The following is a 13,769-nucleotide window of genomic DNA, read 5'->3' as shown; positions in this document are numbered from 1 at the left end:
TATATCTGAAGAAATATAAGTCAGTATACAATAGAGATACCTGTACATCTACATTCACAATAGCCAACCTATGGTATCAACCTCCGTGCCCATCAAATGGTGAATGGATAAAGAATGTGATACCTATACACAGTGGAGTATTATTTAGTCACAAAGAAGAACAAAATTATGTCATTTACAGAAAAGTAGATGGAACTGGAAATCATGTTAAGCAAAATAAGCCAGACTGAGGAAGACAAATATTTCATGTTCTCTCTCATCTGTAGAATCTAGACAAAAAAAAAAAAACAACCAAAAAAACAAAAAAAGAATGACATGAGTGTAAAACAGGGATTGTTTGGGGAGAGGAACCAGTGGGAATAGAGGGTGAAAGGAGAAGGCAATGAGGGGTGATTGTGATTGAAGTACTTTATATATACATGTGTGAAAATATAATAATGAAACCTGTTTTAAAAACTGGTTAAAAAGGTGTTGGGGAGGGACCCAGGAAAAGCAATAGAGGGGATAAATTTGATCAAAGTACCTCACATGCATGTGTGGAAAATCACAATGAAATTCCCTTTGTATAATTAATATATGCTAATTAAAAAAATTGTAAAAAAAAAAAAAAAGAAACTAGGTTAGCAAACAACTGGCAGCATAACTTGTTAGAAAAATAAAACCACACTTAAAACTATGTGAAATACAGAATTCAGACAAAAAACAAAGGTGCTCTCTATAGATTACCCATACCAAGAACTGAAATCTTACAATATTAATACAGATTTAAACACCTAAGATCTCAACAGATAAGGATCTTTCAAAAACTTCAGGTACATTGTTCACTACAGGACAATGAAGAAAACTGAAGCTAGGGGACTCTCTAAAGTCCCGGAGAACATAACCAATATTCAGTTATTGATCTATAGGTCATAAAAGTTCGCTTGCTTGCTATTGCAGGAAAACAGGTCAGGAAACAAAGGAATTTATGATACTTACATACTGAAGAGAGGCAAACAGAGATAAAAGGCAGATTTATAAAAAAAAATGTAGAAACTGATTTTTAAATAAGCTCAGAAAATGAATATATAGTAGATGTCAAATGATTATAAGACAAGGATATAAAGGAAATATTTAGAAAAACTAAATGTGACTAAAAAATAAAGGGCGTATGTAGTAAAGTTATGAAAGACTAATAAAAAATGCCCACACAAGAAAAAGATGAACATTTTTCTCAAAAAAAAAGAATGAGAAGAGGTATACAAAGTATTAGCAAAATAAATCAGAACTATACAAAAACACAAAATCAACTCCTAATCAACTGTTTAGGACATATTTGATAACAAAAAGAAAAAAATTAATGTAGAAAATTTGTACTAAGGAAAGAAATTTTATCTATGGGAGCCATGACTCAAAAGGCATTCATAAAGCTCTTCTTCCCTGTAGGTAACTTCTTAAGATATCAAAATGTCCTTTTCTGAATATTTCAAGTAATAAAGTAGAAAAATACCCTCCTGGGAAAAATAATTCCCCACAAAGGTAACAGATTAGACAACCTGGTAAAGTCATTTTTGGTCCTAAGCAATGCTTATATTCTTAAGAAATTCTAGGCCTAACTCTTTATATTACTTGACTTTTCATTACTGTAAGAAGTCCCTGAGATGATAAAATTATTAAGAGAAATGATCTATTCTTTATGACAGTTTTAGAGGTTTCAGTCCAAAGATAGCTGGCTTCACTGCTCTGGGTTTGTGGCGAGACAGCTCATCCAGTGGGAGTGGGTGGTGGCACCATAACCATTCACCTCAGGGCCAGATGTAAAAGTGAGGAAGAGGAAGGAGCCAACACTGTCTCCTTTGAGGGCTCCCCTGCTGACCAGAAGACCTCTCAAAAGGTCTTCCAACTTTCCTCTACCTCCTAACCGTACCAAGCTGAGGACTAATCTTTTTAACACATGGGCCTTTAGGGGACATTCCAGATCCAAACTGTAACTACTATCTCTAAAAAATGGATAAATTCTAGAAATTCTAAGGCAATTCATTTTTTTTCACTTACCTGTATTTTTTAGCCAGATCATCCCTTTCTGCTTTCTGTTTGGCAAGTACATCATCCATAACCTCTTTTATCTCTAACATCTTTTCAATGTATTGGTCTAGAAAAAATAAAAATAAAGTCAATAACTTGAAGGGTAACAAGTGTTGAGGTTGGTTACACAGGTTTACTGCTATTGTTATTTTAAAAAGTGATTGTTCCCCATCCACTTCCCCAGTATTAATGGCCCAGAGAGACCTAAGTCAAGGCTTACTTAATAATTGTCATTCTAAGAAAATGCCCTAAGGTATATAAGTTACAATACTGTGCCAAGAAAGAGCAGGCAGCCCAAATTCTAATTCTGCTGCCCTACTGACTAAATTCTGGGAAACTGGATTAGTCATGTGGTCTCTATGGTTATCTTTCCTTTCTTCTCTTCACTCCTTTTCTTCTTCTTCTCCCCTTTCCTTCTTCCTCCTCCTCTTAGTAATATGGGGGAAATCCTATTCTTACATATACAAGAGATTTCAGATGAATGATGTACTAAAATTCTTAGGAAAAAATGTTTAAAATGGCAATTTTCTGCCTTGTTTAGTTGAGTCACTAAACATATCAAAGAGAATGTAAGACCTCTTTAAGAAAAAATTCAAAGAAATATACAAAAATTAGATTCATTCCTCTTGAATTCCTCAGCCAAATCAAAGTTATAAAAAGCGTAAGAATGTGTGTGGAGAGGAGTGAATTTATAGAGATTTCTTCAGAGAGCTGTGGCTTAACCAAGTGAGTGGCAAAAGTCAGGGGTAATGGGGCTTTTTCCTTTTACCTTGAGCCTAATGGGGGAAGTTCCTTAAAAGATTTTTTTAGAAAACATAACTAAACTCATAGCTGAGGTAAAAGTGAATTGGTATTTCTCCCTTAATATCTGGGGGTCAAGAACCTGAAGAGTGAGGACTTTCCATAGCAAAGCAAAGAAATTGCCACCACAGTGGTAGAAAGTAACTGTACTACCTTAACAGTGGGTCGAAATTGGAAGGGTCCTCAGGACTTGGTGTGAACTGTGATTCTGACTATAGGGATTCTACCTGAGGGGCAAAGTCGGTGTGGGGGTATATTACCCGGAATTTTTTTTTTTTTTAAAGCTGAGAGGAGAGACTGACAGGGACCAGGAAAAGAGAAATGTGCATTTGCCCACATTATGGGAGTTCCAGCCTGACTTGAAGAGACTGAATTTTAAACATTTGTCAGACAGTGCAGAGCCAAACACGGTCAGCACTTAAGTCACCAGTCAAGAACTCTAGGGTTCCATCACCTTACCTCTCCTTACATAAAGGACAGTGAGACAAAAATAAATATGTCATGATTATTCAGTGTATTGGTTATAATAAAATAAAATTATTAAATCTGGGGGTGAGGTGAAGTTTCTAATTTCAGAAGCATCAAAAGAAACAAGAGGACTGGAGATGTGACTCAAGCTGTAGAATGCCTTCTTTGCAAGTGCAAAAAGTCCTGACTTCAAGTACCACTCCTAACTAAAATAGAAAATAAATAAATAAATATAGAAAATAAATAAAAAATACCTCACAGAGATAATGCCTGTATTAAAAAAGAAACAAGAAAAAAGGAAAATAGATTTTTTAAATTTAAAATTTTATACTGAAACATTAACACATTACAAATAAAAAGTGAAGTGTCTGAAAAGTATTAGTAGTTATGTTTGAAAAGGGATCAATAATTTTATTATACAGCCAGGCTACAAATGATGAATAAAGAGTAGGAACAGTCAATTTACAAAGTAGGAAATAAAATGACAATCAAGAAGACAAATGAAAATGTGAGGCACATTTTTAAAAGTAAATTAATGAGGTTATTTTAAATGAAAATTCTGATGATACTAGCAATATATGGAAACAAATATCTATATATACTTTTTTGTCTTTTCTTTTTTGGTGCTGGGATCGCACCCAGGGCCTCACGCATGCTAGGCAAGCACTGTAGCACCGAGCTACATCCCAGCCCGGAAACAAATATTTTAAAGTATGTTAGTGGAATAAAAATTAGTATGTAATACTTTAGAAAATAAATTTTTTGGTATAAATCAATACATCTTTAAATGTTTACGTAATTTGGTCCAGTAACTCCAACTACGTCAGTCTTTCCTAAGAAGATAATCATAAGCCAGAAAAAGCTGCATGATGTGGCAAAAACTCAGAAATAAACTAAATGTTCAACCAAAGGAAAAACTTTAGCAAACTGTGAAACTTACTAAACAGGATGCTATGTAACCATTAAAAATGAAGACGGGGTGAACTCAACTATAATATATTGTGAGAACTTTGGTAAATGTCACAATGTACCCCCAGTAGAACAGTAATTTTAAAAAAAAAACAGTTCTTTTTTTCCCCACATCCTGACCAGAAAAAAAGAAAGAAAAGAATGATGGCTATGAGGAAAAAGAATGGTTTATCTAGCATGACCAAAAACCTGTTTTTAGACAAAAAAAAAAAAAAAAAAGGCCTAGAAACAAGTACACCTAAATGGCAGGACAGGTGATAACATTTTGCTCCTCTTTATTATTTTTGAAGCATATCTACTATCCTTTTACAATGAAAAATTACAGATTTAGAAAAATAATTTATTTTATTTATTTTTTTTTAGGTTTTATTAGTTTTGCTGCATTTATTTTTTTTTTCATTTTTCTTTTATTATTCATATGTGCATACAAGGCTTGGTTCATTTCTCCCCCCTGCCCCCACCCCCTCCCTTACCACCCACTCCACCCCCTCCCGCTCCCCCCCCTCAATACCCAGCAGAAACTATTTTGCCCTTATCTCTAATTTTGTTGTAGAGAGAGTATAAGCAATAATAGGAAGGAACAAGGGGTTTTGCTGGTTGAGATAAGGATAGCTATACAGGGCATTGACTCACATTGATTTCCTGTGCGTGGGTGTTACCTTCTAGGTTAATTCTTTTTGATCTAACCTTTTCTCTAGTTCCTGGACCCCTTTTCCTATTGGCCTCAGTTGCTTTAAGGTATCTGCTTTAGTTTCTCTGCATTAAGGGCAACAAATGCTAGCTAGTTTTTTAGGTGTCTTACCTATCCTCACCCCTCCCTTGTGTGCTCTCGCTTTTATCATGTGCTCATAGTCCGATCCCCTTGTTGTGTTTGCCCTTGATCTAATGTCCACATATGAGGGAGAACATACGATTTTTGGTCTTTTGGGCCAGGCTAACCTCACTCAGAATGATGTTCTCCAATTCCATCCATTTACCAGCGAATGATAACATTTCGTTCTTCTTCATGGCTACATAAAATTCCATTGTGTATAGATGCCACATTTTCTTGATCCATTTGTCAGTAGTGGGGCATCTTGGCTGTTTCCATAGCTTGGCTATTGTGAATAGTGCCGCAATAAACATGGATGTGCAGGTGCCTCTGGAGTAACAGTCTTTTGGGTATATCCCCAAGAGTGGTATTGCTGGATCAAATGGTAGATCGATGTCTAGCTTTTTAAGTAGCCTCCAAATTTTTTTCCAGAGTGGTTGTACTAGTTTATATTCCCATCAACAGTGTAAGAAGGTTCCTTTTTTCTGCATCCTCGCCAACACCTGTTGTTGTTGGTGTTGCTGATGATGGCTATTCTAACAGGGGTGAGGTGGAATCTTAGTGTGGTTTTAATTTGCATTTCCTTTATTGCTAGAGATGGTGAGCATTTTTTCATGTGTTTTCTGGCCATTTGAATTTCTTCTTTTGAGAAAGTTCTGTTTAGTTCACATGCCCATTTCTTTATTGGTTCATTAATTTTGGGAGAATTTAGTTTTTTAAGTTCCCTGTGTATTCTGGTTATCAGTCCTTTGTCTGATGTACAGCTGGCAAATATTTTCTCCCACTCTGTGGGTGTTCTCTTCAGTTCAGAGACCATTTCTTTTGATGAACAGAAGCTTTTTAGTTTTATGAGGTCCCATTTATCTATGCTATCTCTTAGTTGCTGTGCTGCTGGGGTTTCATTGAGAAAGTTCTTACCTATACCTACTAACTCCAGAGTATTTCCTACTCTTTCTTGTGTCAACTTAAGAGTTTGGGGTCTGATATTAAGATCCTTGATCCATTTTGAGTTAATATTGGTATAGGGTGATATACATGGATCTAGTTTCAGTTTTTTGCAGACTGCTAACCAGTTTTCCCAGCAGTTTTTGTTGAAGAGGCTGCTATTTCTCCATCGTATATTTTTAGTTCCTTTGTCAAAGATAAGTTGCTCATAGTTGTGTGGCTTCATATCTGGATCCTCTATTCTGTTCCACTGGTCTTCATGTCTGTTTTTGTGCCAGTACCATGCTGTTTTTATTGTTACTGCTTTGTAATATAGTTTGAAGTCAGGTATTGTGATACCTTCTGCATTGTTCTTTTGACTGAGTATTGCCTTGGCTATTCGTGGCCTCTTGTGTTTCCATATAAATTTAACAGTAGATTTTTCAATCTCTTTAATGAATGTCATTGGAATTTTGATGGGAATTGCATTAAACATGTAGATTACTTTGGGGAGTATCGACATTTTTACTATGTTGATTCTACCAATCCATGAGCACGGGAGATCTCTCCACTTTCTATAGCCTTCCTCAATCTCTTTCTTCAAAAGTGTATAGTTTTCCTTGTAGAGGTCTTTCACATCTTTTGTTAGGTTTACACCTAGGTATTTGATTTTGTTTGAGGCTATTGTAAATGGAATTGTTTTCATACGTTCTTTTTCCGTTTGCTCATTGTTAGTGTATAGAAATGCTAATGATTTTAGAAAAATAATTTAGATGCATGTGGTATTCTAAATAAAATATGGAAACTACATATTTATAGAGGAGTCTGAATTCTTTTGTACTGTTTTCCTCAAAATATACTATGTACCGTATTTTACTTATTTACTTTTTTGTTTGTTTGTTTTTACATTTACTCACATGTGTATACATTGTTTGGGCTATCTCCATTCCCCTCCCCCACCCTCCTCTGGCCCACTTCCCTCTTGTCCTCTGATTTTGTTGAAGAGGAAACAAAGAGATAATAAGAAAGAGGTAGTGTTTTTGCTAATTTGAGATAAAGATAGCTATACAGAGAGATTCCTAGTGTTGTAGTGTTGCTTTCATGCACATGTGTATTGCAACCCACACTGGTTCATCTTTGCCAGATCTCTTCGCTACTTCCTGGTCCCTTTTCCACAGTGGCCTCTGCTAGTTCAAGATTACTACATTTGCTCCTCTACAGTGAGCATATCAACCACATTCAAGTTTTAGGTTTCCTTCCCTTTCTCTATTCCTCCTGTGCACATTCTCCCCTTAGGGTGAATGCCCAGTAATATTACTGCATTTGTTTTAGGTCTATACTCCACATATGAGGGAGAACATGCGATTTTTGGCCTTCTGAGCCTGGCTTACTTTGCATAAGTTGATGTTCTCCAGTTCCACCCATTTACTTGTGAATGACTAAATTTCATTCTTCTTTATGGCTGAATTAAATTCCACTATTTGAAATACCACATTTTCTTAATCCGTTTGTCACTTTGGCTGTTTCCATAGCTTGGCTATTGTTAATAGTGCTACAATAAATATGGGTGTGCAGGTGCCTTTGTAGTAACCTGAGTAGCATTCCTTCAGGTATATCCCTAGGAGTGGTATTGCTGGATTATATGGCAGATCTATATTTAGTTTTTTAAGAAGCCTCCATATTGTTTTCCAAAGTGGTTGTACTAGCTTACATTCCCACCAACAGTGTATGAGGGTTCCTTTTTCCCCACATCCTTCCCAATATTTGTTGGTGGTGGTGTTCTTGATGTTTGCTATTCTAACAGGAGTGAGGTGGAATCTTAGTATGGTTTTGATTTGCATTTCCTTTATGGCCAGGGATAGTGCGTGTTTTTTCATGTGGTTTTTTTTGGCCATTTGGACATCTTCCTTTGAAAGTTCTGTTTGGTTCAGTTGCCCACTTCGTTATTGGTTCATTGATTTTGGAGGAGTTTCGTTTTTTGAGCTCCCTGCATATTCTGGTTATCAGTTCTTTGATGTGTAGTTAGCAAATACTTTCTCCCACTCTGTGGGTGTTCTCTTCAATTTGGAAACCATTTCTTTTGTTGTGCAGAAGCTTTTTAATTTCAGGTCGTCCCATTTGTTCATCCTTTCTCTTGCTGTGCTGCTGGAGTTCTACTGAGGAAGTCCTTGCTTATATCTATTGCTTCCAGAGTATTCCCTGCTCTTTCCTGTACTAACTGCAAGATTTCAGGTCTGATATTAAGGTCCTTCAATCCACTTTGAGTTGATACTAGTACAGGGTAACAGGCATGAATCTAGGTTCAGTTTTCTGCAGGCAGATAACTACTTTTCCCAGCAGAATTTGTTGAAGAGGCTGTCTTTTATCCATCTTATGTTTTTGGTGCCTTTGTCAAAAATAAGGTGAGCACAGCTGTGTGGATTCATATCCGGGTCCTCTATTCTGTTCCACTAGTGTTCATATCTGTTTTTGTGCCAGTACCATGCTGTTTTTATTGCTATGGCTCTATAGTATAGTTTGAAGTCTAGCATTGTGATACCTCCAGCATTGCTCTTTTTGCTCAGTATTGCTTTAGCAATTTGCAGTCTTTTGTGTTTCCGAATGAACTTTAGGGTAGATTTTTCAATCACTGTGATGAATGGCATTGGGATTTTGATGAGAATTGCACTGATCATGTAGATTGCTTTTGGAAGTACTGCCATTTTTACTATATTGATTCTGCTAATCCATGATCATGGGAGATCCTTCCACCTTCTGTAGTCTCCTTGATCTCTTTCTTCAGTGGTTTGTAGTTCTCCTTGTAGAGTTCATTTACTTCCCTTGTTTCTAGGTATTGGATTTTTTTTTAGGCTATTGTAAATGGAATTGTTTTCCTATATTCTTTCTCAATTTGTTCACTGTTGGTGTATAGAAAGGCTACTGCTTTTTGTAAGTTGATTTTGTATCCTGCTACATTGCTGAAGCTGTTTATGTTATCTAGGAGCTTTTGGGTGGAGTTTTTTGGGTCCTTGAGGTATAAGATCATGTCGTCTGCAAACAGGGATACTTTGAGTATATTACCTATATGTATTCCTTTTGTTTCTTCTTGCCTTATTGCTCTGGCTAGGAATTCCAGTACTATGTTGAGTAGGAGTGGGGAGAGTGGGCATCCTTGTTTCATTCCTAACTTTAAGAGAAATGGTTTCAGTTTTTCTCCATTAAGTATGATGTTGGCAATAGGTTTGTCATACATAGCTTCTATAATGTTAGGTACATTCCGTCTATTCCTAGTTTTCTTAGAGCCTTTATCATAAAGTGGTATTGAATCTTATCAAAGGCTTTTTCTGCATCTATTGAGATGATCAAGTGGTTGTCTTTGCTTCTATTAATGTACTGTATTACATTTATAGATTTGCGTATGTTGAAGCATCCCTGCATCCCTGGGATACACCTGACTTGGTTGTTGTGAATGATATTTCTGATATGTTGTTGGATTTGGTTTGCCATTATTTTACTGAAGATTTTTGCATCAATGTTCATTAAGGAGATTGGTTTGTAGTTTTCTTGTATGGATGTATCCTTGTCCAGTTTTGGGATCAGTGTGACACTGGCTTTACAGAATGAGTTAGGCAGTATTCCTTCCCTTTGTATTTTATGGAAAAGTTTAAGGAGTGTTGGTATTAGTTCTTCTTTAAGTCTTGTAGAATTCAGAAGAGAATCTGTCAGGTCCCGGATTTTTCTTTTTTTGGGAGACTATTTATTGCTGCTTCAATTTCATTACGCGTTTTAGATCTGCTCAGGTGGTTAATATCCTCTTGGTTCAGTTTGAGATGGTCATAAATATGTAGAAATTTGTCCATTTCTTCAAGATTTTTCCAATTTATTGGAATATAGGTTCCCAAAGTAGTCTCTGATGATTCCCTGCATTACCTTGGTGTTTGTGGTTATCTCCCCTTTTCATTTCTAATTTTACTAATTTTGGTCTTTTCCCTCTTCATTTTAGTCAGATGCCAGGGGCTTGTCAATCTTGTTTATGTTTTTAAAGAAGCAGTTTTTTGTTTCATTGATTCTTTGTTGTTGTTGTTGTTTTTGGTCTCTGTTTCTTTAATTTCAACCCTTACTATTTAGGTCGTTTATTTGAGATCTTTCTGTCTCTTAATATATGCACTCATAGCTATAAACTTTCTTCTTAGGACTGCTTTTGCTGTGTCCCATAGGTTTTTGTAGGTGGTGTTTTCATTTTCATTAACTTCCAGGAATCTTTTGATTTCCTCTCTTATTTCTTTTATAACCCACTGATGGTTGACCAATGTGTTATTCAGCCTCCAATAATTCACATATTTTCTGCTATTGCTTTTGTTGTTGAGCTCTAGTTTTAATGCATTGTGATCAGATAGAATGCAGGGCGTTAGTTCTATTTGCTTATATTTGCTGAGGCTTACTTTGTGCCCTAAGGTATGATCTGTTTTGGAGAAAGTTCCATGGGCTACTGAGAAGAATGTATATTGTGCCTTTGTTGGATGAAATATTCTGAAGACACTGGTTAGGTCCATATGGTTTATGGTGTCATTTAGTTCTAGGATTTCTTTGTTTTGATAACCTATCTATTGTTGATGGAGGGGTATTAAAATCTCTCACTATGACTGTTTTGGAGTCTGTTACATGCTTTTAAGTCCTTTAGTGTATGTTTGACGAAAGGGTTCACCGACATTGGGTGCATATAGGTTGACAATGTCTATTTCCTTTTGATGTATTGCCCCTTTTGTAAGTATGAAGTTGTGGGGAGTGGAGAATGAGAAGCCTATGAGAACTTGACATAAGCACAGGTACGTCAAATAATCTGCAGGCTGAGTTTGGCACAGTCCCAGCCACAGAAGGGGATGAAGGCAAAATACAGCAAGGCTGCTTCTCCTAAGTTATTTACATTTCAGACAGCAGCAATCACAGGTTTCTCTTGTTATAATGTCATGCCCCCACCTCCCAGAACTATTGCTCTATATCCTTGTTTGCCACTGTATATAAAAGACTTGGTGAAGGAGGACGTGGTTGATTGGCTGGCTGCTGTTGGGCTGGCTGTTTGCAAGGTGTGGCTGCTGCAGATGTTGTTGTGTGTCTGTGAGTGTAAGGACCGAGACTTTAAAGAATAGAAAAGAAGAAAGGCTTTAAAGAATAGAAAATAAGTAAGGTTTTAAAGAGAAAAGAAGTAAGGTTTTAAAGAATAGAGAAAAAGAAGCAAAGTAAAAGAAGAGAAGTAAAAAAGAAGTAATGAAGCTGCTGTGTGTCTCCATCTGAGCACCCGGCACACCTGACCCCAGCTTTGTGCATGTTTTGTCTTCTATCTTTTGTCCTTTCTGCATCTCCATTTGTCCCCAGTTAGATTCGTAGGACAAGCTTAGGTGGGTGGCGAGATGAAGTGTCCTTTTTTTAATCTCATTTGACCAATGTAGGTTTGAAGTCTACTTTGTCAGATATAAGTATTGCTATTCCTGCCTGTTTTCAGTGGCCATTGCCTTGGTAAATCTTCTTCCAGCCTGTCACCCTAAGCCAGTGTTTATTTCTGTCAATAAGATGGGTATGCTGTAAACAAAAGATTGTCAGATCTTCCTTTTTAACCTAGTTTGCCAAATGGTGTCTGTTGATGGGGGGGTTGAGTCCACTGACATTCAGTGTTAATATTGATAGGTATGTGGCGATTCCTACCATTTAGTTGTTTTTGTTATTTAAGGATTTGATTGTGTGCAGTTGAATCAGTGCTATACTCTGATTCCTTTTTTTTTCTTCTCCTGTGGTTTGATACTTCTAGTCTTATCATGGTTTTGTTTGCTTTCATCTTCTGTGTGCAGAATTCCTTGCAGAATCTTCTGTAGTGGTGGCTTGGTGGTCATGTATTGTTTTAGTTTCTGTTTATTGTGGAAGATTTTTATTGCTCCATCAATTTTGAATGATAGTTTTGCTGGGCAGAGTATCCTAGGGCTGAAGTCATTTTCATCCAGTGCCCGAAATACCTCACTCCATGCCTTTCTTTCTTTTAAGGTTTCCTTTGAGAAATATGCTGTTATTTTGAAGGGGTTACCTTTATACATTATTTATTTTTTCACTCTTACAGCCTTCAATATTCTTTCTCTGTTCTCTGTGCTTGTTGTTTTAATGATAATATGCCATGGGGAGGTTCTATTTTGGTCAAGTCTATTTGGCATCCTTGGAGGCTTCCTGTACCTGACTGGGCAAAACTTTCTCAAGATTTGGGAAATTTCCTGTTATTATTTTATTGAATATATTACGTATCCATTTGGGTTGCACCTCTTCTCCTTCTTCAATACCCATGATTCTCAGGTTTGGTCTTTTGATGGAGTCATTGAGGTCTTACACCTTTCACAGCTCTTGAATTGTTTGACTAAGATTTCTTCTGTTTTTCTTCAATTTCTAATTTATCTTTGATCTCTGAGAGTCTGTCTCTCACTTGTTCTAATCTGCTGGAGTAGCCTTCTACTGTGTTTTTTGACTACAGGGACTTTTTATTTCCAGGATTTCTATTTGATTCTTTTTTCTGAGGTTTTCCATATCTTTGTCTAACTCCTCTTTTATGTTTTGTGTTGTCAACTTTAATTCATCTATCTCCCTTTTTATAGGGTCCTTTGTTTCACTTTGGTGTTTGTTGAAGTCCTCTCTGAGTTTCTTTATTTGTTTCTGTGTCTTTTTGGTGCCTTCAAATTTCTTGAGTACATCTTGTACATTCAGGTTAACCATGTCTAGTATCTTCTCTATGAATTTCTTGGTGATATCTTCCAAAATTTCTTCTTTGAGGGTGTTTTTGTGGGCATCATTGGGCTCCTTAGTGATATTTATCATTGTTTTGTTGACATCAGTATCCCTTTTCCTCATTTCCCACTGAATCCTGATTGAACTGTTTTTTTGAGGCAAGTGGTTTCCATCCCTCTTTCTTCTTCCCATTGGTCCATGTGGTGCTGTGCAACTATGTTTTTGATAGGCTAGCTGGTGGTTTTGATTGCCTGATTTCTTTCCCTGATTTAGTTTCTGTGTTAGGACTGACTTGATTGTTAGCTAGGTTGATGTGCTCTTTCTGCCCCTGGCTTGGAGATGTAATATAGCAGTAACAAATTTACAAGTTCAATGCTAGATCAGTTGTTCACATATTATATAGAAAACCCTTTGATGATAATACCTATTAACAGTGGGAGTTGGGGCAGGTGATGGCTATTAGGTTAGTTATAGATTTTGGGGAATTGGTAAAGGTGGTATTAAAAGGGGGGTGGGAAAAGGGGTGGTGAGTGGGGAAAGAGGTGGCCCTTGTGTGTTTGGGTGTATTTCTGTTACTGTAGTGAAGGGTGATTGTGTCAGGGATTGCAAGGGACTGGAGTTGTGTACAGTTGGTACAGTAGGCTAGTCAGCAGGTGGTGAGTGTGTAGGAGGGAGGGGTAATGTGGTGACAGGTTGGGGGAGGACAGGAGGTGAAGACTGGGGAAAGAGTAGATGAGAAGGGGCAGAAAGAGTAGTTGGGAGGGAGAACAATGGATTATAGCACAGGAGAAGGAGGGAAAGCAAAGGAGGTAAGAATAGGGATAAGAAACTAGTGATGCTGAAGTTAATAATACAGAAATAAAAAACCACAGGGAAAATAAAAACAAAAAACACCATAAAAAAACACCAGGTTCAGGAACAACAAAAAGTTTAGTCTTTTGGTAAAAGTTCTGGAGTTATTCCTTAGGTGTCCAATCCTGGTATTGGCATACAA

General features: G+C 36.8%; 1 protein-coding gene across 6 annotated transcripts in view; it reads right to left on the bottom strand.

Annotated features, from left to right (window-relative positions):
* The window catches only part of Ankrd31 (ankyrin repeat domain 31), a 186,755-nt gene that overhangs the window by 48,622 nt on the left and 124,364 nt on the right, over positions 1 to 13,769 (bottom strand). For all 6 annotated transcript variants that reach the window (XM_074077275.1, XM_074077276.1, XM_074077279.1 and 3 more), the window contains one exon: positions 2,035 to 2,131. In XM_074077275.1, the coding sequence (XP_073933376.1) occupies positions 2,035 to 2,131 (97 nt within the window). The remainder of the gene's footprint in view (positions 1 to 2,034; positions 2,132 to 13,769) is intronic.

Source organism: Castor canadensis, chromosome 6 (assembly GCF_047511655.1).
Source record: "Castor canadensis chromosome 6, mCasCan1.hap1v2, whole genome shotgun sequence".
Taxonomy (NCBI): Eukaryota; Metazoa; Chordata; class Mammalia; order Rodentia; family Castoridae; genus Castor; species Castor canadensis.
Note: the sequence above shows the minus strand (reverse complement) of the source record. Positions and strands in the feature narration are given on the sequence as shown.